This window comes from Sparus aurata, chromosome 5 (genome assembly GCF_900880675.1).
Source record: "Sparus aurata chromosome 5, fSpaAur1.1, whole genome shotgun sequence".
Taxonomy (NCBI): domain Eukaryota; kingdom Metazoa; phylum Chordata; class Actinopteri; order Spariformes; family Sparidae; genus Sparus; species Sparus aurata.
In genome coordinates, this window is record NC_044191.1 from 21000455 (window position 1) to 21026883 (window position 26429).

Consider the following 26429-nt stretch of genomic DNA (forward strand, 5'->3'; position numbering starts at 1 on the left):
CATTGCATGCAGCCAGAATCACTTCCATTGACACAAGCATGGAGAACCTGCTGCTGGTAAACTAGAGAGTCAATATTGAATTTTCCTGCGCAGCGGCTCGGCGGCTGTGCCTCTGATACGATGAGGCGGAAAGCACAGTGTAAAGATCAGGACACGATTATCCTCGTCTGAATATTTAAAGCAGAAGATCGTGTGCTCCGTAATGTTTAATTAAATCCCTTTTCTGGTACATTTGAGCAGATTTCAGCAGACGCTCCTACTTCTGAATGCTTGCAGTTGTGTTTAAGCTTGTTCCAGTTATATTCATAACAAAGGCTTTTACAAAAATGACATATATGGCACTGAAGTCCTCATAAAATGTGGTTGTTGATTTCTAATCTCATGATGTTTTATCTTGTTCTTTTAAATCCACATTTAACTTTCATTTCTTCCACTGAATCTAAAAACACATTTCAGATTCTCCACTCCACTGCAGCTAAACTTCAGACTTAAAGTATATCTGGGACAGACCACACCGTGGTCATAGCCACTCGCTATTGTGCCACCAGCAGACCAGCCCTGCAATAGCAGCTGTTTTTTTTTTTTTTTTTAAATCCTCCCGCACAGTTGACTCAAGTGTCCACACAGTTTTTGCCTGCATCTTGCATCACTCACATGTTTGGCCCTCACCACCAGCTAGGATATTCCAGCAATTAAGTTTGATTCTTAAGAAAAGTTGGGGTCTTTAAGAGCCAAAAAGAAATTTCTAAATAAAAGCAGCAGGGTCAAAGATGTCCTGACTTTTAGGCCTGATCCCAATACACCCCTCGCCCCTACCATTTAGCCCCTCCGTTTTGCATGTTCATGTCTAGGGGTAGGGTGTCCCAACTCATGTTGGGCTAGAGAGGTAGGGCGAGAGGTTCAAACAGAGACTTTTCTGATCACAGATAAGCAGATGGTGGGGTGTAATACAGTATGCAACCTTCAACCTTTGGATACTAACTAATTACAGCCTGTTGTAAACATCTGACTTTTGGTACTGAAACATTTTAATTTCGATCACTGCTTCTGTTTACAGTTTACAACTGAGACTCTTTTTCCACTTTAAACCCTGTTTTATATTTCATTTATGTGCATAATTATGCTGATTTAAATCCACTGACTTGCAGCTATATTTACTATTAACTCTTTCGTTCAATATCTTCCACTCTATTTAGTCTAGACCTGGTGCCCTGAGGCATGAGATCTCACCCCGAGTGAGAAGTTCAAATAAAAGAATGTTTGTTACACCTCATGTTTTTTCTCTGCCTCCCTACGCCCCACCATCCCCCCCTGCCCAAGGCTCACAGTTTGGGGTGTGGGGGTGGGTTGAGCTCAGCTCCCAGACTGTGTGGCATTCCTGAAATGAGTGCTAGCTCACTGCAGAATCCATTCCTACTCCTACCCCTCCTCTTCCAGGCATGGAACTTTCCCCTTTCACTCTATGCTGCCACCACACACACACGCACGCACGCACGCACACACACACACACACACACACACACACACACACACACACACACACACCTACACACACACACACACACACACACACACACACAGTATATGTCATCATTAATGGATAAGGAGCTCCTGAAGTCACTTGCTGTAGTTAAATTAACACATAGTTGCAAAATGTCTGCTTCCATCAGTCATGATGTCATGACAAACACTTCCATTTCTAAAAAAGGATCAAAACCACATCAGGTTCAAACCATCACAGTAACAAGACAGAATTTCAGTAGAAATACACTTTCAGTTTCTCCCAAATGCTGTTCGAGACAGAAATAGGCGAGCTTATCTTATCTTATTTAATAGGCAGAGTTGAGGGCCGGCCTCTTTAAAGCGAAACTCTCGCCAAAAAGCAACCAAGGCTTTATTTGGGATTGAATATGAGTCAGACCTTCGTGTAAAAGCATAATTATGACGAAAGAGGCACTTTTAAGATTTACCGTAGTTTCAGTTTTGGGCACGTTAATTTTGAACACGAGAGCTAGGGGCATGACACGCTAGCATCAAAATCGCTATTTTTAGAACACTAAGAAGGCTCGACACAACGTGAAACTTTGCTCGTAGTATCACCAGGGTCTCTACTCATGAACAAGAGCATTGAGAACATTGTTTGTGTACACAGGGTTTATGAAAAAGAAGGTTTTTGAACTACTCACGTTAGCTGCTGCATCTCCTGCGCGTCGCCGTCATGGCAGGCAAAAAGTGTTGATCCCTGACTGCGACCTGACAGGCAGGAGAGTAATGGTGAACCGCTACTCAAGCGTGCCTGTCAGGTCGCACTCAAGGATCGACACTTTTTGTCTGGCATGACGGCGATGCGCAGGAGGTGCAGCAGCTAACGCGAGTAGTTCAAAAACCTTCTTTTTCATAAACTCTGTGTACACAAACAATGTTCTCAATGCTCTTGTTCATGAGTAGAGACCCTGGTGATTTTGGCAAGAGTTTTGCTTTAATTCACAACCACATCAGGAGGCGAGGCAGAGTTCAAGATCACTGTGAATGTTAGTATATTCGATTGTTTATCCCTCAACACATTGGATTGTTTATCTCATCTGTGGTTTGTACATTAGCAGAAAGAAAAGCAGATGTTTTTTTGTTATATTTTCATGCAAATGTCCCTTTTACTGCTCTCTACAGGCAGTTAGTACAGAGGGCGACATTGATTTGACAAACCACTGTTGCTTCAAGAGTACATTTGCTGGTCCAAACATTCAGTCAAGTGTGTCGTTCCAGGGTAAATGTTCGTATAAAAGAGGAAGGGGCTGGATTTGCAATGAATTTCATGTTTTGCAACAAACAGTCGTTTGTTTGAAAGAAAAAAAAAAGAAAAAAAGAACTGGGTACTTAGAAGGAGTAGCCATGACAAACAATACAAATGAGTGTCATATACAGAAACTGAAGTTCAATCGAGGAGATGCACAGTGATTTCCAGTGCAAAACAGAGTTATCACTGGAGACTTGAAAAAAAAACAACAGAATACTGGCTTCCAGAAAGGCATTTGGTTGACCTTTGTAGCAACTGACTGCAGATTATCTTGATAAAGGTTGAGAACAGAAAGGTATGCAACCCTCCTACTTCCGGTTTCCACCTCATTGTGTGTGCCTGTATCCCTGTGTTTAATCCTACCTGTATGACCTTTGACCTTTTATCTACTTTATGGAAATAAAAGTGTTCTAACTGTCAGTTGCTGAGTGTTATTTCTTACTTATTGACTCTGGTTCTTTGAGATGTAAAAAATATCTACTCCTACTAATCAGTTTTACTCATCATTTTCCACCCATTACTTGTGAGACTAATTTAGGCTACTTCAGCCTTGAGCTCACATCTAATTTACAACCCTGGTTTGCTTCTCTTGATCTACTTGTCCGTTCCTGTAGCCCTCCTTCGGGCCTGGATGAGTGTGGTTCACCTGCTGTTCGAGGCGCACAGTGGTACCGTGGGACGGGGGCAGGGTGAGCCTTGAATGCAGCCAGACATCATACTCCCCCATGGGCATTTGGACCACATGCTCTGTGGCAATCTGACAGAGAAGAACAGAGATCAAGGAAAGATTTGTCAAGTAGAGGCGGATGGGAATGTGTGTTGGTATCTCATACAGGCAAAAGTAACAGATAAACACACAAATACATGATAGAAACCAAATCATACTATGGTTCCTGTCCCCAAAAACACACTCATACACCAGCAATACCAGCCATCGCCAGATCGAGCCCACCCTTGTTTCCTCCTGCTGAGGCACAAATGGAACCCAAAGCAGATCATCTGTAGTCTGTTTGATTCAGAGCTGCCGCATACCATCCAAAAGGAGGAACAGAAAAACAGCCAGCACCGACCCTCTGGATCCGTCAGCTTGCTTTACTGTCCTCCAGTGCAATTTATCAGTCGGCTTCCTGTCATTACACTTTCAGCTTTCTGCTCTGGAGTCTGGGAAGCATGTATTGCCCCTCATTTGTGACCGGTAGGGGCGTGTTCAGAGGGCCTGGAGTCAGTTAGTCCTTGAGCGTGGAACGCCCCTAATTGATGGTTTGGTGGGAGAGACCAAGAGTTTGCTGTCGGGCTTGAAGTTTGGGGGAAGATCAGAGGAGTTCCATAAAATCCCAAAACTACTTTGCACATGGACGCTGTGGAAACACATCACAAGAATACATTTATGGTAGGAATAAAGGAGAGAATTAAAAATCTTTTAATCTCGTTAAATTGGCTCCATGCAGATTTACATTGTTACCAAGCTAGGACCACTGGGTATTGGTGTACTGTTAAATGTAGCTGTGACCTTTTCAGCTACTCTGAAGATTTCTTAGGTCTGAAGATGTTGAACTTGTAAAAACTACACACAAAAAACCCCACACTACTTGCAAACATTGCCACAATCTTGGAAATAAGTCTTCAAGACCCAATCAGTAAACTCAAATTGGGAAAAGTTGTGTTGTCCATTCGTAGCATTTATTGGCAAGTGATTAAACTTTAAAATAGGCAAGGAAGAAGTGTAATTTCACTCAGTTTTACCAGATAAGAAGGTGGAAGGTGTGTCATCCTCTAACAAATGATGATGGTAAATTGCTGTTTCATTTGGAGCTTATATACCTAAAAAAAAGGCTTTAATTTAGTTTCTTCTTCCACATTTCTGTAAGATCTTTGCTCAAGCACCGCAACATGATGTAATTATTTCTAAAATAATGGGGCAATTTTAAAGGAGACTTTTTATGGTTTCCGTTGTTTTAGTTCCCATCAGCGTTTTATATACAGTAGCTTCTTGTGCATGTAAAATATCTTAAAAGTTAAAAAGGTTAAAGTCCTCACCAACATCACACTACATCACGGAGTAACACATTTGAATAATTCACGTCTAGCGGCTAGTTTGACTCACAAGAATATTTTCAGCTCAACTTGAAGACACAGGAGCTGAGACAGTGTTTCAGACAGACGGGGAGAATACAGAGCTGCAGCACTGGACATTATGAGAAAACTGATGTGTTTTTTTGAGCATTAAAGGATGTAAACCTGTTGGAGAAGTAACCCAAAATAAAATTAGGAACCTGAAAATGAGCATAATATGTCACCTTTCATCATTTAATTATCATTTGATCTAACAACGATCCAACAACGTGTGCCGGTTTCCAGTAATTTTCCTGGTGAAATGTGGTCGGAGGTGTTTCGTGTACCTGGATGGCCACACACAGCTCAGGCAAACAGAGCTCCCATGGCTCCAGATCCTCAAGCACCTTCAGGAAGAGCTGAGGTCGAACCCTGAGCGTCTGCCGCTCTGCAAACCCCCTCAACTTCTCCAGCACCCGGCTCACCGCTTGCTCCCTGCACACCACCTCGGGCAGTCTGCTCAGCAGAGTGGACAGCCTGGAAAGAAAAATGACAGAAACAAACCAACTGGGGTGTCAGATCCGCAGAACATCATGCTGACATCATAAGAGTACGGTGTTTATTAGGTCTAATGTTAACACACATGCATGCCACATGTGCGCACAGTTCCACAGATGGCTGCAAATCTGACCCAAGGCACAAAAAACCCCCTCATAACCCTGAGTCCACATTCCACTCGAGATAATGTCTTCAACAGGCCGCATACCACATATTGTTGCTGTGCTTGTTTTCACTGTTGTTGTTTGGAGCCTCTGTCCCTTGAGACATTGAGGTCACATGATGAGGAAGGCCATGGGGTTCGGTCATGTGACACGAGGCTCGATACCTCTGGAGACCGCTGTTCAACCTCTCTCTGGAAGACACAAGAAAACTGTATGAGGGGGAATGAACTTGAGGAACCTGCAAGAGCTCCTGTTATCTTATACATGGTTTACACAGCACCAGCACACTGACTGTATTTGACTTATATTTAAATTCGACGTAAGTACACTGACTCATCTAACAGAGCAAACATGGGTGTTACATGGGTAGCAAGACCTGTCTGAGAAGTGTTAAGGGTGTTTTCCCTCAGAGCTCAAGCAAAGCAGAGGCTCACAGAGTAAATGAGTTCACGTCTATAAAATGACTGAACGAGATAAGAACACGTCAGTTAACACACGATTCAATTCTTACAACACATTCATTCCCTCCATTCGACCTCCATTGATTTTGAGGCCTGTCATACAATGAAGTCAAACAGTAGAATTTGAAGAATTTAAAACGTCATAGAAGCCGAGTGAGGGCACAACTTTACCTAGTCCCAAGATGCCCAGAGAAGGGGGAAGAGTCGAAGAGGTCAAAACTCCAGCAACAGTTGTAGTATACAAATCAACTCCACGGTCTAACGAAAAGTTGTTCTATACTAAAAGTGTTGATGGAGCTTCGTCATCTTCAGAATTTAAATGCCATCAGCTCCGATAATGAATGAATAAATGAGGAAACAATGTCAGGTATCATCCATCATAGTGGAACAAATTCTGACTTCTATTCTCTTGAACTTCTAAACAAAAACGTTCTCTCTGAAATGAAAAGGGAATAGTTTTATATTACGCAGCCACTTCCTTTGGAAGCAGGGGAAAACAGATCAGTGTTCAGTCTTGCAATGCTAACTCAAAACTAACTAGCTACATATTTTGTGTACAGACATGAGAGTGACATCCTTCTTCTAAGCGTGGGAAGCAATTTCTTATACATTATTTTTGAAATGTGAAACTGTTACTTTAAATATCAGTTGTGGAAAAAACAATAACAGACTTGTTATGAATGAGTTAGGACCGGATGTTTTCCAGACCTGGCTTTGAGCTGCAGGACGTCGACGTAGCTCTGAGCCATCTCTTCAACCCTTTCGTCAAAGGCAGCTCTCAGCTCCCGCAGCCCGGCGGCCCTGTTGGTGGTCGGACGGCTGATGGCTGATGGGGGCTTAGCAGGACAGCTGGATGCAGGCCATGTGAGGACGAACAGCATTTATTGTTATGTTCGGCGATTCATGGTCATGACTGTGCCGCTGCAGTTATTTTCATATAAGACACATCCCTTTAACTTAAAAATCATCATATTACATTTTTGATGACAAAGTTATTGCAGTCAGTGATTTAGACCCACAGATCTGATAATCCGTCCGGCCTGTACTGCAGCAACCATCACCTGCTTTCAGCCTGTTCTGCAACACATTCAGTTGAATTGTCATGTGACTGATGTGCCCAGCATCAAACTGATTGTACCTAAAACTGACTAGTTGCTGTGTATTAAGGATCACTGTCCTTCTGCGCTGTCATAGAACTGGGGGACCACATGTAAAAATGGCTGCGACAATGTAGTTGTAAACGGGCTGGCACACTTTAACCTAATGTTTATTGTTTTATCTCAAATTACATTTCAAAGTACTGAGCAAACACAAGGTAAATGGACTGCACTGTATGTAAGAACTGTACGTTTATAGAAAATTGTACATCCTGTCGTAATTATTGTATCTTTATATCGTGAACAACACATTAAAACATGAATATATAAACAGAATGTGATACAGGTGTAACAGAAACAATCAACCAGGTGGGTTAAGGTTAAATAAGTAATTCAAGTTATCTCCTTGGAGCTGAATTGGTTGCCTGTCCCCTGACGTTTTTTGGACTCACTGGAAGCAACGACGGTAACAGCTTCCTCAAAGAAGAGACTGTTAAAATAGCGATAGGTCAAATAGTGATAACGTGGGGTACCTATTAAATGTGAGACTGGACAGTAGATAGAGTGCGTTGCGTGAAATATTTCTGTCAGGAATAGAATAAACTCTGGCACCGTGCCCCAAGGCTAAAATAATGTTCCTGGCCAAAAATATCTATCTAAGGACACACTTGTGAAAGATTATCACTAGATTTTTTATGGTGACTTATGGTGATCTATCTAATCAATGAAATACGACTGAAGGTTTTACAATTTCAACAATTCAAAGTCTAATGTTGATCCAAACCTTTGCTGGCACAAACATAATTACAGAAAGCAGTACAGGCTGCGAGAAAACAGTCATCACGCACATGTAATCATTGAATGGTGGTGATCATGTTGTCAGAATTGTAACAGTCAAGGTAAATATCAGGTAATAGAAAGCAGCAATAAAATGTCCCTGATAGCATTTTTACAACATGCCCTTTTGTCTTGTCATTCCACTGAAGCTTTACACCGAATTCCTGACTTAACCTTTCAGATCAGTGCCTTTAAGGCTGTGATTAAGGCTGGAGGAGGTATGAAGATGAAGAGTGCTAAAAATAGAAACACAAATTGAAGGTCTGTCACCGCAGAGAGGCTCAGAAGTGTACAGGTTATGCTGCCACTGCAGCTCTCTTCTCCCTGCTCTTTTTCTCTTTACAGTCGCCGCAGGGTCACAGGAATATTGGCCCGGGCTGTGATGGTTTGGACTTTTGTCTTCTCTCGGTACGCTGCTATCAATCGAGGAAATAAAGCCATTGCTACTGTTACAGCTATCGCAAGTGGATGAGTCATAATGGGAGCACAGCCCTGAGGAACAACAGCAGTCCGGTGTAGAATTTAAGGATTTATGGCAGGAGGGTGGTAATGATACTTGGCTGCCATGTTTGTTTCACAAGCTGCTGAAGCACAAGTCAAGAGGTGAAGGCTGCTCAAATGTAGATTTCTTTGCAAACGAGAACTTACCTGTCTCCCACAAACCAGTGTGGGCTTTTACTCTGTCCCTTGACTTTCAGGTGGACATCTGAGAGTGTGCGAAGACCTGGAGATAAAAACACAAAACAAAAAAGATAAAACCACTTGAACTATACTTTTTCTGCTCCATCTCTGCTCATCTCTTGTATCAGTTTAACCTTCTCTGGCTTTAAAGGGGCACTATGTTACTTTTTTCTTACCTACACTACTCACAATAAGTTAGGGATATTGTTATTTACATGAGTACTTTTCCTATTTGGTCTGAATTTTAATGAAATAAATAAAAGTTCCCTTTGATATTACTAATTATGAATGAGAAGAAACACCATTTTCATCAGTTTAATATTTATTACCCCAAAAATTTAGACAATAACAAGGATAGCCCCAAATAACAAAAATTGACAATGTCAGTAGCGGGTGTTTCCACCTTTTGCCGCGATGACAGCTTGACAGCGACGTCTCATGCTCCTCACTAGCCTCATGATGTTGTTCTGAGGCAATGCGTTCCACTCCTCCACAAGTGCTACACACAGTTCTGCCAGGTCACGTGGGGGTGGGGTACGATCATCCAGTCTCTGCTTCAGCTGGTCCCAGACGTGCGCTATGGGGTTCAGGTCAGGGGACATTGCTGGGCATACCATATGAGGCACTCCGACATACTGAAGTCGAGCTGTGACAATTCTGGCACGATGTGGTGGAGCATTATCATCCATGAACAGAAAGTTGGGGGTGTGCTGGCAGAATTTGGGGATGATGATGGGTTCTATGATGTCTCTGAGGTAAGAACATGCAGTGACTGAGCCATCTACAATAACCAAATCTCTTTTGCGCTGACTGGTGATGCCTGCCCAGACTGTTGCACCTCCTCCACCAAAGGGAACCCTGGGGACCATGTTGACCTCGGCGTATCGCTCACGTCGCCTTCTCCAGCAACGCTGACGACCATTATTTCTGTGCAAGGTGACCCGACACTCATCAGTGAACAGGACGGTAGACCACTGCTGCATTGTCCAGGTCACATGGTCTTGTGCCCACTGCAAACGTTCACAGAGATTTCTTGGTGTCAGTGGAGTCACCTGCAACGGTCGTCTGGCATTCAAGCCAAAGTGGTGGAGTCGGTTTCGAATGATTTGTCTGGAAACCCTAGTACCCCTCACATCTCGTAACTGGGCCTGCAGCTGTGTGGCAGTTGCATAACGATGTCTAAGTGCATAGGTCCTTAGGTACTGGTCATCGTTGCGGTCTGTCACTCGTGGGGCTCCACTCCTGGGTCTGTCACGAACTCTGCCAGTAGTTCTGTGTCTTGATGCAAGTTTGCTGATGACACTTTGAGACACACCAAGTTCACGAGCAACATCTGACTGCCTGCCACCGACCCGAAGGCGCGCTATGGCCAGGTGGCACTGCTCGTCCGTTAAGTGACATCGTGTGTTCATGGCTGTTTGAATGATGAACTTGGAATGACTTACTGACAATACCAGCTTTTTATACCCACAGAATGTTGAAATTGATGCCACATTGAAAAGGGTTGTCTTTTAGTTTTTTGGTATTGGCCCCAATATGTAAGGCACACTGTACACAGTGAGACCATTACATGGAAAACACAAACTCTCTGAAGTCTCCCAAAACTCTCTGATGTGAAACAAACACTGTATGCATGAAATCCACTGAGTCTCTCACAATATCCCTAACTTATTGTGAGTAGTGTTTATTTCTGAACCATAGGGCTTCTTGATGGGCAATTGGCTCTTTTAATCTACAAAAATTTGCACATAAATATACTAAATAATACTAAAATACAAACACGTAGACATACGACTTTCAAGTACATGTAGAAACTCATGTTGAGGAGGTTTAAGACTTGATCTGTAAACCCCTCACATTACCAGATAATCTGGGCTATACAATGGTACCAACCGAGGTCCCAGACCAGGTTTCTCCTCCAGTTGGAGAGAATTAGGATTCAATTGGCCTTAAACTGCCGTAGTCTGTGCCCTGCTTTCGGTCCTGCAAACTGCTTTTCCTCGTACCAAGAGCTCTGTCTCTGTTGGTTTATAGGTTCTGAAAAAGACTTGCATAGAGCAACTTTAATTTAGTGGGTAATGTAGCTCCTTCTTGAGACACAAAAGACTTAATACTACTTTTTTCACATATGTAGCATTGTCTTCAAGCACTGTAAACACTTTAATGTGTAACATTGGTGGAGTATCCCTTTGATCACAGTAATATGAATAGCAGTTTTTTCTCCTAAATGTTTTTCGTGTGACATATTAAACTGCTTGACTGCTTTAAGCCCAGGAAAATCCTTAAAATTAAAAGTCTCTTGGTTTGATATTGCTTCACTTTTAGGGATCACAAGTCATAAAGGTTGAGAGCTGCTGCTCCTGGCGACGCTGTATGTTGCATTTTCATTAGATCTGTTGTTTAATATGAGTGGTACGAATCCAGACATGAGTAGAACAGAGTTTGTTGAGAGATTGTCCACATTACAATATGGAATCAATATACTTGTCTATTTGTATTTCCATATATAATCTCATAGCTCCCCCTGGTGTTCGCATGTTGTTACTACACCAGCAAATTAATTGGGGAAAAAGTTTAACCTAACATGTAATTCCACCAAGGCAGCAGCTAGTGGTTAACACACAGAAGTCGCGCATGGTGCTGTCAGAATAAATCTTCATGAAGCCTCCCGACAGCATAAAGCATTCATTAAAATGTTAAATACCAGCCTAAACGATTCTACTTCTCTATGAGCTGTGACAAAATTAATCACAGTGTGGCCAATCGGGCAGATGAGGCATTTATTGAAATGTGCGGCACAATTTCTCACGAGCAATAGCTGCAAAAACCTGCAGCCAAAACTGTAATAGCCAATAACTTTTTGCAAATTGGCTGGCTTTAGATTGAATAAATAGAGTTCTTATTTTAATTATCCCAAATGAATGCAGCGGATTAACTATCTGTACTGAGGAAAAAAATAACTACTACTGGGGGAGGCATTGAAATGCAAAGATAAGCCTCCTAATTATTCAAAGTTTTACAATTCCCTTTTTTCATCAAAGAGTTTGAAAACCTACTTTTTTTTCTCAGAGTAAAAAGCTCCTCTTTCAACTTCATTTACCAGGCAAAACAATGTAGTGTGGGCAGAGCTGCACATCTCCAGTGGCCAATTTCTGGATTTGAGACATAACTTTGGGGATTAGTCTGAACAGCAGTTAATTGCTTTAAACCAATGACGCTGAATTAATCCTTTGATTTTTGGACTCCTTTTATGATTAGGGGGGAGAGCATGGGAGGGAGGAAGGAAAGGAGGGAAGAAGCGAGGAAAAGAATCAGAATGTGAGGAAGAGAGAGTAATGGAGAGGAAAAAGAAGAAACAACAACCTGACAATGACTCAGGCAGCAACAGCGAGCTGAACAGTCTTTCATCAGGAGGTAATGATATGAAACCTGTAATCTACAGGAGGCGGGGTGGTGGGAGAGATCAGATGACCAATTATACTGTGCTCTGAAGCCTGAAGCAGTGCACTCTGGGAAGCGGCGCAGGGCACAGGTTGGCTGAGCCCGGGCGCAAAGGCTCTGATCACCCAGCTGAGTGCATCGAACAGGTTTCCATTTCAGACTCAGCAGGGGGTGGGCAAGTGTGTGTGAGGTTGGACAGGGAATTCAGGTTCAGGTTTTTTTTTTTTTTGTCTCTACGAGTTTTTAAGGCTTTAGATCATAAGTTGGTGAAACTGCTGTTTCTATGAGAACACAGAGCTCAGTTTTCTGTGAGAATGTGTGTTTCTCTGAACGGGATTTTTTTCTTTTGTCTTTGAGAAGAGAAATAGTTTTGGCTGGTGCTTTTGTGCCTCTCAAACCAGTTAAGTTTTATATTGGGTGGGTGAAGGGTTGAGTTTAGGGTAACTGCGTCATAAAATGCAAGCTGTAACATTGTACTTCGACATAAGAAGCTGAGTTTAGGATGTGTATGCAATGATTTCACACATTGTTATTATTACATTTTATCGTACATTTAATTTTCTTTGTGGGAACAAGGATAGGATGCGCTGACATCAGTATTAGCTGATATTCGCCTTGTTTACTGCTGTCAGCAAATAACATGAGATTTGCTAATTGCAGTAACCAGTGTTTATCTGTGTCACAGGAATTTTGCGCTGTCAAATCTGAACCACCCCTCCTCCATGACAAACTCACATGTACATGATGTTATGAAAAACGACAGACCACAGCAGAAAAACAAATCAAACACGTTATGAAACGCAGCAATGTTAGCAACTATGAGGCAAAGAAATAACAACCTAGTCTGTGCGTTTGAAGCGCATCAATACATGACTTTAATTTGCAAATAATATGTCTAATTAATGATATAATATAATGCAATACCAAATTACAAGTGTTGCATATAAAAACATTTTGAAAATGTGATTATAATTAATGAAATAAAGGTATTTTAGCAACTAATAAGGATGAATAATGAGGATACATGATTATCTATTAAATGGTGATGTTATTAGCTGTTTTGATAGCATGTTAGTAAAATGGTCCAAGAAAAAGTGATAAGCAGTTAAACAGTGATTAATGGGATATTTTATTGTGAAAGGTGCAAAAATGTCAGCCGTTTGTCTGAATGCGCTGCAGATGAGGAATGAGGGAATTAGAGCTTTCTGTCTTGGTTCAGAATATAGAGCCTTGTGTTGTTAACTTATGGTCTTCATAAGCATAGGCGCAACTTGAAAATGTAGTTTTTAACGCCCTTAAAGGTCTTATTTGTAAAAAAAAAAAATAATAAAAAAAAATTGGAATGAGACTAAAAAATTTACTTTTCTTACAAATAGGTCCTTTAACATTGCGGATCTGGCTGCAGCCTTGAGGTTCTTGCTCCTGATGTTCCTGCCATCAGTTTGTGAGGACTAAAAAATTCTCCTCATTGAGTAGTGTTTTGAAACAGTTACTTCTGTTTTTTTAAATACTAATCTTTTCATGTGAAATACGGTTAAATTAAAGGTTGTTTCAGAATTGAATTTGTGCTCTGACTAAGATGTGAAACGAAGAACTGACTGACTCTCAAATAGTTAAGTTAATCTTAAGTTAATATATGAGGATTTCTTTGCTTCCAAGAATAAAAACAAGAATAAATTAAAACTGCAAGCAGTGATGAACGGGCCCTCGCAGTCCGCGCGCACGTCGGGGCGTGCTGCTGTCGACGCACGCCGCCGTGGGGCTACCCCCACAACACCTTCCATTTCAGTTTTTCCTACGATTTGGTGGGCTGTTCCTCCTGTCGGTAATAAAGAATGTCTGAAAGGGCTAGAAAGCTGAATGCAGTATTTTATTATCATTGGAATAAGCAGAACAATGTCCAACATAACATTAGCAGAGGCAAAGTATGCGAAACAGCACGATGGCTTGACATACTGACTGTTAACTACAGATGTGTTCTGTGTTATTTAACCAAAGAAATCACTCAGTCGTTTCAAATCTCAGGGGAAGCCACTACGTTCATCGCGGAAAAGTTGGGCAGAATCACAACTACAGACATCTTGTTGTGTGCCACATTGACAGGGCAGACCCAACACACAAATGGCATTCTTATCAAACTGGCTTATTTAAACATTGTGTGCTGTGGCTTACTACCACTGACTTATCTATTATGTGGCTCTAAACATTACCCTTCAATTATTCCATGTTGTAATGTGCAATTTAGACAAAACTACCTGCAAATGCCATGTACATCTGACTATGTTTGTGATCAATGCAGTTAAATGAGTGTCAAATGATGCTTCACTTGCCTTCTTTCAAAAATGTATTTATGGCTGTCTATGAATGTCATGCTTTTGATCTAAGTTCTCCTTTGTTTGCTAGTTTTTATTCCATAAAGTGCATGCAGCCACATTTTGAAGTTTCAATAAAATCTGATAAATTTGAGGCTGACTTCCTTCCATGGAATGAAATTATCCAGAGGTTATCCAGAGGTTGTCAGCACAAAGGACACCTGTGACTTGAAAGACAACACTGCCATCTAGTGGCGACTTGTGTCACTCACAGCTTGTAGGAGCCCTAATGGAATGAGATTAAAACTAATTTATGTTTCCAGTGGGTAGGGCTATGGATATGACACAGTATTGATGCACAGATCTATTCAGGGCGACTCCCTCTAGATTCCCTCTAGATTTGGCCGAGCTAGAAAATAGTATGAAGGAGTTATCAGGACTTGATGCTTCATGGCGAAGGATTGTTATGGCGGGCTCCGCAACTGCCAGCAGGTATGACGTAGGATAAAGATTTCCATAACTTTTCATCTTCAAGGTCAGAGGATGCTACTGAAAGACTTTGAAGTCTGTGGTGTTACATCTGTAGGAGGAGATAATTTAAGTACGAAGATTGGCATAATTCAACATGGCGGCCAAAAGCAAAATGGCAGACTAATTATTGATGCTGAGATTTGTTCGGGGAGACAGCCTCTACAGTTACGAGCAGTTTGGTGTGGATAGGACATTTTATGTTGAAGTTATAAAGCCTTGATGCTTGACGGCGTGAGGACAAAATGGTTTCCACCGCACCGCCAACTTAACCTTGGCGCAGCAGAATGATTTCCATAACTTTTGTTCTTCGAGGCATGAAGAAAATTCCTGAGTTAATTTAAAGTCTGTGGTGTTTAAGCTCTAGGACAAGATAATTTTCAAAGTAGGCATGATTTGGACAAAAACGCCGCCACACATCTAAATGACTGCCTTCCTGTTGGACTGACACTAGGAGTCCAAATGGGTTTTTTGTGCGTCCGGTCATGAGGAATATGCGTACCAATTTTCGTCCTTCTATGTTACAAGTAGGAGGCGGGGCATCACAATAGGGGGCGCTACAGAGCCCACGCGTCACGGCCACGCCCCATGACTACACAGATCTCATCAGGGCGACTCCCTCTGCATTCCTGAGAGATTTGGCCGAGATAAGACATTGTATGAAGAAGTTATGAGGACACGATGCTTTACGGCGAAGGATTCGAATTGCCCGCTCCACTGTGGCCAGCAGGTATGACGTAGGATAAAGATTTCCATAACTTTTCATCTTCAAGGTCAGAGGATGCTACTGAGTGACTTTGAAGTCGGTGGTGTTACATCTGTAGGAGGAGATAATTTAAGTACGAAGATTGGCGATATTTCAACATGGCGGCCAAAAGCAAAATGGCAGACTAAGTATTGATGCTGAGATTTGTTCGGGGAGACAGCCTCTACAGTTAAAAGCAGTTTGGTGTGGATAGGAAATTGTATGTTGAAGTTATAAAGTCTCGATGCTTGATGGCGTGAGGAAAAAATTGTTTCCACGTCCCCGCCCACTAAAGTTTGGCGCAGCTGAATGAATTCCATAACTTTTGTTCTCCAAGGCATGAAGAAAATTACTGAGTTAATTTGAAGACTGTGGTGTTTAAGCTCTAGGACAAGATAATTTTCAAAGTAGGCATGAATTGGACTAAAACGCCGCCACACACCTACATGGCTGCCTTCCTGTTGGACTGACACTAGGGGTCCAAATGGGTTTTTTGTGCGTCTGGTAATGAGGAATCTGCGTATTGAATTTCGTTCTTCTACGCACTTGTGGGAGGTGGAGATAAACATTAGGGGGCGCTACAGAGCCCGCATGTCACGACCTTGCCCAACGACATTAAATTATCAAATTTTTCGCTTAACGTGACGCATATTCCAAATTTGGTGAGTTTTTGGGTATGTTCAGGCTTCCAAAACTGCAGTTAAAGCGCAGAAGAATAATAATAAGAAGAATAATTTTTCCAATTTCAATAGGGACCTCACAGGTCGATGACCTGCTCGGGCCCTAATAAACAACAAGAAAAATATATATTGTAACGGTATCTGTAGCAGCGTCGGCCTCTGGCATTTAGACCAGGAGAACTGTGGCTTTTGACTCCTACAATAAAACTACACTGGACTTCTTTGCAATTCAGACAACTTACACTCCGAGGGGGGCTGGTCTGTGTCCTCTGATGCTGCTGGGGACTCCGTGTCCTCATCAGCGCCTTGGACCAGAGACGATACACTGCTGCCCACAGCGTTGGAGTTGAGGGTTGAGATGGAGGCCATGGAGGACTTCCTGTGGGCATGGAGGCGAGCAGAGGAGCTGCGAGGACGCCTGGGATGAGCTCTCCGAACCTTGGAGGGAAAGGAGAAGCAGCAAGTGAGCGTTCATGGAGGACAGCACGCGTTCAGTTTATCACCTACACACAGGAATGCACATCTTCTCGTTGGTGCATGACAGCTGCATCATCTGTTCATGTTTTGTTGAAGCCTGCTACTGTTGTGAATGATATCGGTAAGATGGACACAACAGTGCTCATGACAAATTATACATTTACATTTAATTCAAATTCAAATCAGGGGGACAGAGGAGACGAGGAGACTACGAGGACCAAGACAGAGAAGTTAGAGGAGCTCAGGTTCAACAAACAGCTGCAAAAAACTACAGGCTTTCAACCTATAGAGGTCAGCACAACAAAGCCTTTCGGCCACACAAGATTATGTTGTTGATTTCCTTCTTTAATCCCAACCACATACATTTGTAACACTGCTCTCCTGGAGTCTTATTATTTCCTAATTATATCTAATAATTCATGTTTCTGGCATTCCTCTATCACAACCTGCATCATTTAGATTGCCTTATAAAGTGGTCATGAGCTTGCAGACGCAACATGCCTTACCACACAAAACATGCGTCATTAATGGCGACAACACACTGCTTACCTTAAAAAAAAAAAAGATTTTAACGGCTGCCATGTATTGAGGCTACTGTCAGCAGAGAATCTAATAGGCTATAATTGCCTCTTTTCTCTGTGTAGAACTGTTGAATGTCAGCACAGGATGGAGGCTCTTGGTATTACTTCTGAAGGACTGAATAAATCCTGGCAGTAACAGCTGATGGTTCAGATCTCTGAAAGCTTTGTTTTCGCATCAATTTCATTTTCTTTTTTTCTTTTTTTTTGCCATGCGAGCTGTATCTCAGTGTGATGCCTGGCCATCTGTGTTTGGCCGGTTCTTCATAAGGAAAAAGTAGAGCAGACCGACAGGCGACAAAAAGAGCAGAAATGGTGAAACATTCCTGTAATAATAATAATAATAATGATAATTTTCAATGAGAAGCCTGAAGAGAAGTCTTAAATTTATGTCAGCTCCTCGTGGAGACGTTTGATCTGACGTGCAGAAATATGCAAACACACACACATACACACACACAGATAAAAGCCGACAGGCAGCAGCTTGGCACACACACAGGTAGGCCCATCTCTCAACTCAGGACGACATATGAGCAACAGAAAGGAGCCAGACACGTCTCTCCCTCCCTTCCTCCCCTCCACTCTCCTCTCTCCCTTATGCCCTTCCCTCTCCCCCGCCTGTCTGTCAGAGAAGACCAGGGCCTTAAGTGTGTGTGACGCTCCCATCAGCCTAATTATCAGGGTGGAAGGAAGCACAACACTCCAACAACGGCAGCACCAGCTCTCCAAATGTCCTCTACTGCCACACACTGCCGTCCCCTGAGGAGTAAGTGTGTGTGTGTTTGTGTGTGTGTGCACGTGTATGAAGCTGCTTTTTGCCAACTGAGTCAGTCTGTCTCTGTATGTATGAATGTTGCATGACTGTTTAAGTTAATGTTCTGTGCATCAAGATTTGAGGTTTAGAGACTTTTACAGTGCCCGAGCATGAGTGAGTACATGCACGTGACTTTTCCTTTTATCGTGTGTGAGTGTGTTTGAGACAGAGAGAGAGAGAGAGAGAGAGAGAGAGAGAGAGAGAGAGAGAGAGAGAGAGTGCCCCTGTAAATAGACGCATCAGCGTGCAGGATTTCTCTCTTTCTTCAGAGCGTGGCCGGTAGAGGACTTATAGAGGAAAATAAGTTCTGGGCAAACTCCAACCTTCTGCTGGGATCAGAGTCTGTCCAGAACTCACAGAGACAGATGGAGAAAATGAATACCCAAAAGTATGTTGATGCCTGAACATTACATCCGTATGTGATTGCTGAATATCTTATTTTGTTACCACTAGTGTTTGTGTGCTGCTATGACAGCCTCAACTCTTCCGGGAAGACATCCGGACATAATCTGGACCCTGGCTGCAGGAATTTGCTACTGGATCAGCATGAGTGAGGTCCAGCACTGATGCTGGATGATAAGACTTGGCATTTGTAATCATAAATTAGTTTGATGGAGTTCTTCCAAGCCAAACTGGGAAGACCATCTGTTTATAGACCTCACTTTGTGCAGGGGGGGTCATTTTTATGTTAAGCAGGAAAGAGAGTTCTCAAAACATTTGCAATGAGAAAATTAGAGAAGAGTTATTTTTAGCAGCGACCAGCAGCTGTATGGGTTGATCTGTCGGTCAGTTAGTCAGTCAGTCCATAAAAACTTCCCCACCCTTTGGCAGACAAAGTGTTCACCCTAGGAGGCCGAAGTTTGGCATCGAGGTCAATTGTGTCTGTGTGTCATCACACATTTATTTAATTTGATGGCAGGTGAAATGTAATTGAATCAAATCATTATGCCAGCGATGATTCAAACCCTTCAATAATATACTTTTTTTTTTTAAGCATATATTTATCTTAAAACATCTGAGTAGTTTTTATCAAAAGTGCTGTATTTGTTGTGAACTTTTTCATTGTTCTAGTGTATGCCGAAGTTCATGGTATTAGGAACACCAGTGAAACGATGTGTTAAAATAGTTTTTGCCAAGCAATGGAGCTCTATGGCACAGAGGAATAAGATGTATTGAGACTTTGCCTACACAGACAAAAGTATGAGGACAGGGGTATCAATATACTTTAAGCTATATGATGTGAATCCAAATAAATACAAAAAATAAAACGAGTAAAACAGAGTGAGAGATACCTTGGTTGAAAGAAACTGCTCCCATTTGTTCTCGATGGCTCTTTCTTTTTTCAGCGTCTTTATTGTGGTCCTGCCACGGCCAGGGTCTCTGCCAATGGAAAATAATAGCTGCTGCTGTGATACATTCATCACTCTGGTGACCTTCTGCGACTCACCACAAGTTGACACCGCCCTTCGAGGCAGAGACAGCTCGAGAGTCGCTCCGGCCATTATCAAAATCATAATTCATCTTATCGTAAAAACTGTGCAGTGTTTCAGATTGATGCCCAGCATCAGAGCTGCCCGCCTGGTGGAGGGCCCAGCAGTGTCGTAACCTTGTGATAATGTTTCATTTCATCCTCTCCTTGTCTTCCTGTACAGTAATACCTCAGCTGGATCATTTGGCCCATAAAGCTTAAGACTTTCTGGGAAATTGGATTTGAAGCTGAGCGACGGCCCTGGAGGCTGTAACATGATGACGTTTGGGTAGGGAAAAAAAAAAAAATTCTCTTTGTAGCTCTTTGTCCTCCCTTTCCCTCTGCTCTTTTCTTTTCTTTTTATTCCTCTATCAATTATTCAAGGCTTACAGTGGTGTGCAATAATATTCCTGGACTACATTCTACAAGGAACCATTGTGAACGAGTGCCATACAATTGCTTTTAGACTTTATGAATTCATCTATTCTCACAGTCCAGGTCTTCTCTGACACTTGGAGAGAGACTGTAAACATCAGTGTGGATCAATACCAAGGCAAGAAAAATAATGTAAAAAGGGAGGCTTGGAAAGAAGTGTCTTTAAGGAATGAAAGCAGACTACACTTGTGTAATCCTGTGGGTTAAGCGAATGAGTTCGAGCACCCCACAGCTGCTGTTTTTGCACTTTCCATCCACTTCCTCACCCTGGACTCCCTGTGGTGGGTCAATGAAACCTGGAGGTGATGGTGGGGGGAGGAGGGGTGAGTGAGAGGACGAAGATGGAAGAATGCAATCTCCTCGCTAAGCCTGGACCCCCTCCGGAACTTTGGACTTTATAATTCATCCAGCACTGTCAGCTCGAGCCTGCAGCTCCTGATCACCACTACCCTTCATCAGCGGCTCTCAACAGTACAGATGCAACGTCTCTTCAGGTGGCTCGCTGCGGAACCGTGTGGATGCGACAGGAGTTACTCGTCAGCCGGCGCTCAGAGGTCAGTGTCGCAACGAGCTGGTCGCTGATGGATATGTCACTCATGCTTTGGTTTAGGGCTCCAGACTGTGGGATCATTCATTAATAAATGACAGCTAATGTATTATGTATGGGGAGCTTTGTGAGAGTGTGAGTTAGGATGCCATAATCCTTACGCTTTATGTGCATTTCTGTCTTATTCCTTACCCTGAATTGCACCATTGTCTTGTCAAACAATTGATATAATACACAAATATTCAAAAAGAATATTAATGTGAAATATTTAAGATGCTCCTTTGTGACCTCAAAGGGGCATTATGTAAGAAAGGTTGCAGAGTCTGGCAAACATAAACATAGTAAAACAGTATGAACTGTGTTGTCCTTCAAGGTCACTTTCAGTGGATTCGGTTATGAAAATGAGGAGAGTTTGTTTGTCTTCTGATTAAAACTACACAGTGCCCCTTTTTTTCCCATGACTGAATAAACAACCTGTACTCAGAGGAAAAATAAGGTCCCCAGAACACTGTTTGAAGCTTGAAAGGTGGCAGGGTCCGCCACATATAAACAAAGTAAAACAGGATGAAACTGTGTTGTCCTTTAAGGTCAGTTTGTTTATTCAGTGGATTTGGCCATGACAATGAAGGACTTTGTTTATTTAGTTTGTTTACGTATGAAAATAAAATAACAAGTCAATGAAAAATCTTCCCCAAAAACTGCATGGTGCACCTTTAAGCTTCACTACCATGAAATCATGAGACGTGATAACAGAGGTGCTGCATCAGGAATAAAGCAGGTTTTAAACGGGGGGTGGGGGGCTGTTTTGGTGTATTTTTAGACCATGATCATGCCCATGGCAGCTTTACAAGGCAACTTCTTATTCATACATTAGCTTTAACTGACGGCTGGGTACTTGTGTGTGGGTGGTGACAACCTTTGACCCCCAGAATAACTTACTTGGGGTCCCAGCAGGCAGTGAGGGGGCCGACTCTGCCGGAGCGATCCAGAGTCAGGGCCTCCAGCAGCCAATTCAGGCAGCAGAGCTGGCGGTAGATGACCTTCCTGCAAACAGCACACAAAGACATGAACTTCAACATCTGTGCCTGTTTTGTCTGAAGAGTCCATCAATATGCTTTTATTTCAATTCCAAGATTTTCTTTACCAGAAAAATACACTCAAAAACGTTACTTGTTCACTTCGTTGCTCCTGTCCAACCTTTGAAACGTGTTGGTGCTAAAACATTAAAGCAGCATTATGTAACTTGCTTCAAAAATCATTCTAATGTTACAGTGACTTATAATAGGGTGAATGGTGTCTTCGTCTCAGCCCTCTTATGGTGTATTGCCCCCTCCGATGGCTTAAACTTGCCACTGCAAAACCCAACCATAACAAAACACTCACTTCACGTCAAGACGTCTATTGCAGGTACAATAAGTGTATGAAAACCTTGACACGAGAGGCCCAGCTCTTCAATGCAGGAGCTGCTGTTGTGCAAACAAATGCAAAACACGCCATCCCTCTAAAAGCTTGGTTACAGTGTCACCTGCAGTCAAGCGGTGGCGTCCGTCACCCCGACACTTTCACGCTTCAAAGCTTTATGACCACATCCATTCCCATGATCTCTCCTAACACGTCAAACAACACAATATGAATTCTGCCTCGCCTCCCCCACCCACCTGCTCTCGAATGTTGCTGCCCCGGGTCGCTCCGAGCTCTTTTCATTATCGACCGGGCCATTTGTCTGCCAGGCAGATAGTCTGCTAGATTGGGATCTGTCAGATGTCAGGTAACAGCCTTTGAACAGGGTTGTTATTTTCCAGAGGTCTCGCCAGAAAACAAGGCTGTATTCTGGCAGTTGCAGTAATGTAGTGTCAGAGGAAATGCATGTTGAGTTGGAGGTGATGGATCATAAACACAGGCTGTGGATGTGTCCCGGAGGAACAGCGAAAAGACAAATGTAAAACACAGAGGACTGTCCATAAAGATGAGGGCGCAGGCCTGAGAGAACCCTTGAGCATCCACCGTCACATTCAGCATTCATTATTGGTATATAAGTTATCAATATATGATTTGTAACACGCTATATTATGATTTTTTTGTTTGTTTGTTTTTTTCAATGTCAATCAGCACATTTATAGATATGGAAAGCGGCCTTTTCAGGGCTTAATGATGGGACAGCAATTAGTGATGATAGGAAATGGCATTAGAGAGAGGGGGGATGACATGCAGCAAAGGGCCAGGGGTCGGCTTGAACAGGGCCTCTTATCTGTACATGGGAAGCCTGCTCATCCAACTGAGTTCCTGGGGCACCCCTGGGACTTTGACATGAGTAAGACTTAAGTCACAAAAATGACTCCCTGAAGACTTGACTCTTATTTGAAAGCAAAAACATTCTCACAAATCTCGCTTTTGGATCAGGTAGTGTCGGAGTATAATGAAAAATATCATAGCTTTGAAAGGAAAATATTAAAATGTGGAGTCATTTAAATGGTCAGCACTCAGAAACCTGGAAGACTTCACACTGACTTGCAATTTGCAATTTTGTAAGGATTTCTAACTTGACTTTGACTTGCCACAGGCATTTAAAACATCTCTGCTTCATCATGTGTTGGAAAAAGTGTCAAACTTTATTGGGTAATCTACTGTGCAAGCCATAAACTGCCATAAGTCAAACATATTATTTCCTCCATCATTATTATCATCATTATCCCGAAATAACAAATATTGTTTTCCTGAGACAACAAGATCATTTATCGATCGAAGATTCATCAGAGTGGACCATTACATACACACACTGGGTTTGGAAGTTTCAAAGCAACTTTTTATGAAGCCATTGGAATGTTCAACCTAGTGTTTTGATAAGAGGGTATTAACATCACTGCGTCTGTAAAGGAGAGGTGTAACAATACCTCTCACTGGCAGAGGGGGGGAAAAGCTACCCACATTGTGGGTGTTTGAATGTTATAGGCTAATAAAGTATATATATAAATAAATAACACTGTAGTACAGTCTGATTCTCGACTCTGACATTTTCAGCTGCCACACTTGTCAAGACACCACGTATGTAGGCCGGCACGGTGCCGCTGACCAAGTGAACATTAGGCTATAAGTAATAAGATGGAATGACCTTCTGTTTCCTGTGATGGATTAAAAATAGGTTGATTTATCTTGTTTTCTCCAGATAACGAGATAAATTAATCCGTTATCAGGAGAAACCGATTTCTTTATCATCTCGTGGTAATTACCTCATGAAAAATAACTGAACCTATGGCCATTAAGGGCTTCTTGTAATTAACACATGAGGAGATTCATTCTTTTTAAAATGGCCAGAGAATCTCGTAAGTGAATTTTAGTTGATTTATTTTTTGGAAATAATTCTATCATTGACGAATTGAATATAAATACATATGTGTGTATATATATATATATATATATATATATATATATATATACATAGTTTGCTATTTATCATTTATTTGCCAAAAAAACAAAAACAATTCTATCAAAACTTGCATTTGCTGATGAAAATGACTTGATATACGATCAAAGCTACTACATGGACGTGATAGACATGTACAAATCAGTCATAGGCGTGTTTTACGCAGTTCATTTATGTGTTTGAAAGTAAGGAAGACATGCTGTAATAGCATTTGTGTGTTACAAAAGTTTACACATCTTTTAAGGGTGCTTTAGAGAATAAGTTACTGACATCACACTGACATAGTGTCTTAAAACCATATTAAAATGTTATATCTTACTACTTTCAGACCTCTACTTCACTGTTGTCATCACTGTATTTCTGTTGGTGATTCAAACATTAAACTGGATGATGAAAGTTTATGATTAAGTGATGGCAATATAGCCGTTTTTACATTATTACATGATACAAATGCTGAACATGTTGGTAAAATCAGATCAAAACAACAAAAGTGCAAACATACCTCAGCTCTTTAGCAAACTACACCAGGTATCTCTTAGTTTAAAAATCTATGACATCTAATCATTTTCAGCTTCATTACATAATGGGGGAGACATACAGTACTGCACTTTTGTTCAGCAGCTTGTAATTGTGTATTGTAGGCAGCATTGCCATCAGATCCTCTGTAAAAGATCAAAGCAGTGCACAATGCGTGCAGAACAGAACGCGCTAAACGTTACTGTAGCAAACCCGAGTTCTGTGTGTGCACGCTGTCAGCCGACAGCCGAGCTTCTGACAAGGCGGATTTGTCAGAGAAAAAAACTTTTTTCTGACACGTTTTTCAGAAAGGTTAGCTCTGGTTCACGCAGCATCAAAGGAATCAGCTGTATAAAAGAAATACAAAATTAAAGCATCAGGAGTATCTCTCACTGTCAGATGTTCATGTTTAAATATTCAGCGATCTGCCTGTTTGCTTTTCTTTGTTTGATGTTGGCTGAGGCGTACTAACACAGCTGTTTGACATGAATCAAACGGATGAACACTGACTGACGGAGGAGGGTGCAGTGATTCCTTAAAATCAAATGTTTTCCCAAAGAAATCTCACCTTTTCTTATGCTTCGGTACAAGGTGTGGCGATTCCTTTTGAAAAATGCATAGAAAACCTATGACCTCATTAAAACAGAGCATGAATGGTGTGATCCTGATAGTAGAAGCAAATATTCAGATGTTACACCTAACTATGCTGAATAATTTAAGTACGAGGTACTAACTGATAACCATCTCTTGCATGTATAAAGTTATCCTTATTTTCTGCTACAATTCCACAAATAATTCATTTTGAGGGTCACGATCTTGAAACTTCTAATCTTGCTAACCTTGAAGACCTCACAATATGAAGTTCTTTTTGCAGTGGAAATCCAGCAAACAGCATGCTATGTATACACTCCAGAGCTCGTACCTACTATACTCACCGCGCAAGGTGAAGTAAAGCACAACAGGGAATGAGCATTGTGTATGTGAAGGTTATAAACTGAAAATGACAGCCTGAAGGACAAAGCAACGCAGCTGTGTTTCTCACATCTTGCTCACCAGTAGTGACGAGCGCATCGCTGCTCTCTGGTCACTGCTCGGGATGGAGGGTGTGGAGTAAACCTAAAGTCCAGCTGTTAACTCTAGAAGTGCTTTTGTAGGATAATGTTTTTCTAACTAAGTAAGAGCTCAGCCTCTCTGGGTCGGGGTGGCCTGAAGAGTTTGCACTCTAATTCCACCTCAATCAGCATCAAGAATACAATCAACCAAACTCAGACCTCAACTACTAGACAGCTTTTAACCCTTGAATACCTTAACTGTTCATTGAAAGGCCACCATCTTGAATAATGCTGAAGGAATAAGTTGTACAGAATACAGTAACCTCACCTTGGTGTTTCACTCAGCAGAGGGGAGGTCAGAGAGTGATGGACCGGGGTGAAAGGCCGTTCTGACTGGTTCTTCATCCTGCGTGGCCTCGTCTCATTCACACCTGAGCAGCTGGGTCTTGCGGGAAGCGGCCACCTGAATGCAGCAGAGATAAAGTTCTGTGAGCTTTTTAATGATATCTGAGGTTGAGGATGGTGAGTTCGAAGATATTAGAATGACCTCAATTAGCTTTGGCTGATCGACTCCATATCTGAACTATAGAATTTGCATGTTGGTTTGACAGGAGTTCATTATCTTGATATCTTAAAAGAAAAGATAAGATATAATGAGACTTTATTGATCCCTCACCGGGGGAAAAGCCCTTGCTGCAACAGCTCAAGAGCAAGAAGCAGAAAAATAGTGACGAGATGATGGATAAAAATGAAACAAGACAAAAATAAAAA

At 41.9% G+C, this 26429-nt stretch overlaps 1 protein-coding gene across 2 annotated transcripts in view; it reads right to left on the reverse strand.

The window, feature by feature from the left end:
- Nucleotides 1–26429, reverse strand: part of znrf3 (zinc and ring finger 3) — a 138984-nt gene that overhangs the window by 99744 nt on the left and 12811 nt on the right. For both annotated transcript variants that reach the window (XM_030416524.1, XM_030416522.1), the window contains exons 4-12: nt 25987–26121; nt 21609–21713; nt 19512–19599; nt 16593–16788; nt 8612–8687; nt 6738–6878; nt 5613–5759; nt 5194–5383; nt 3441–3551 (exon numbers count right to left, since the gene is read on the reverse strand). In XM_030416524.1, the coding sequence (XP_030272384.1) occupies nt 3441–3551; nt 5194–5383; nt 5613–5759; nt 6738–6878; nt 8612–8687; nt 16593–16788; nt 19512–19599; nt 21609–21713; nt 25987–26121 (1189 nt within the window). The remainder of the gene's footprint in view (nt 1–3440; nt 3552–5193; nt 5384–5612; nt 5760–6737; nt 6879–8611; nt 8688–16592; nt 16789–19511; nt 19600–21608; nt 21714–25986; nt 26122–26429) is intronic.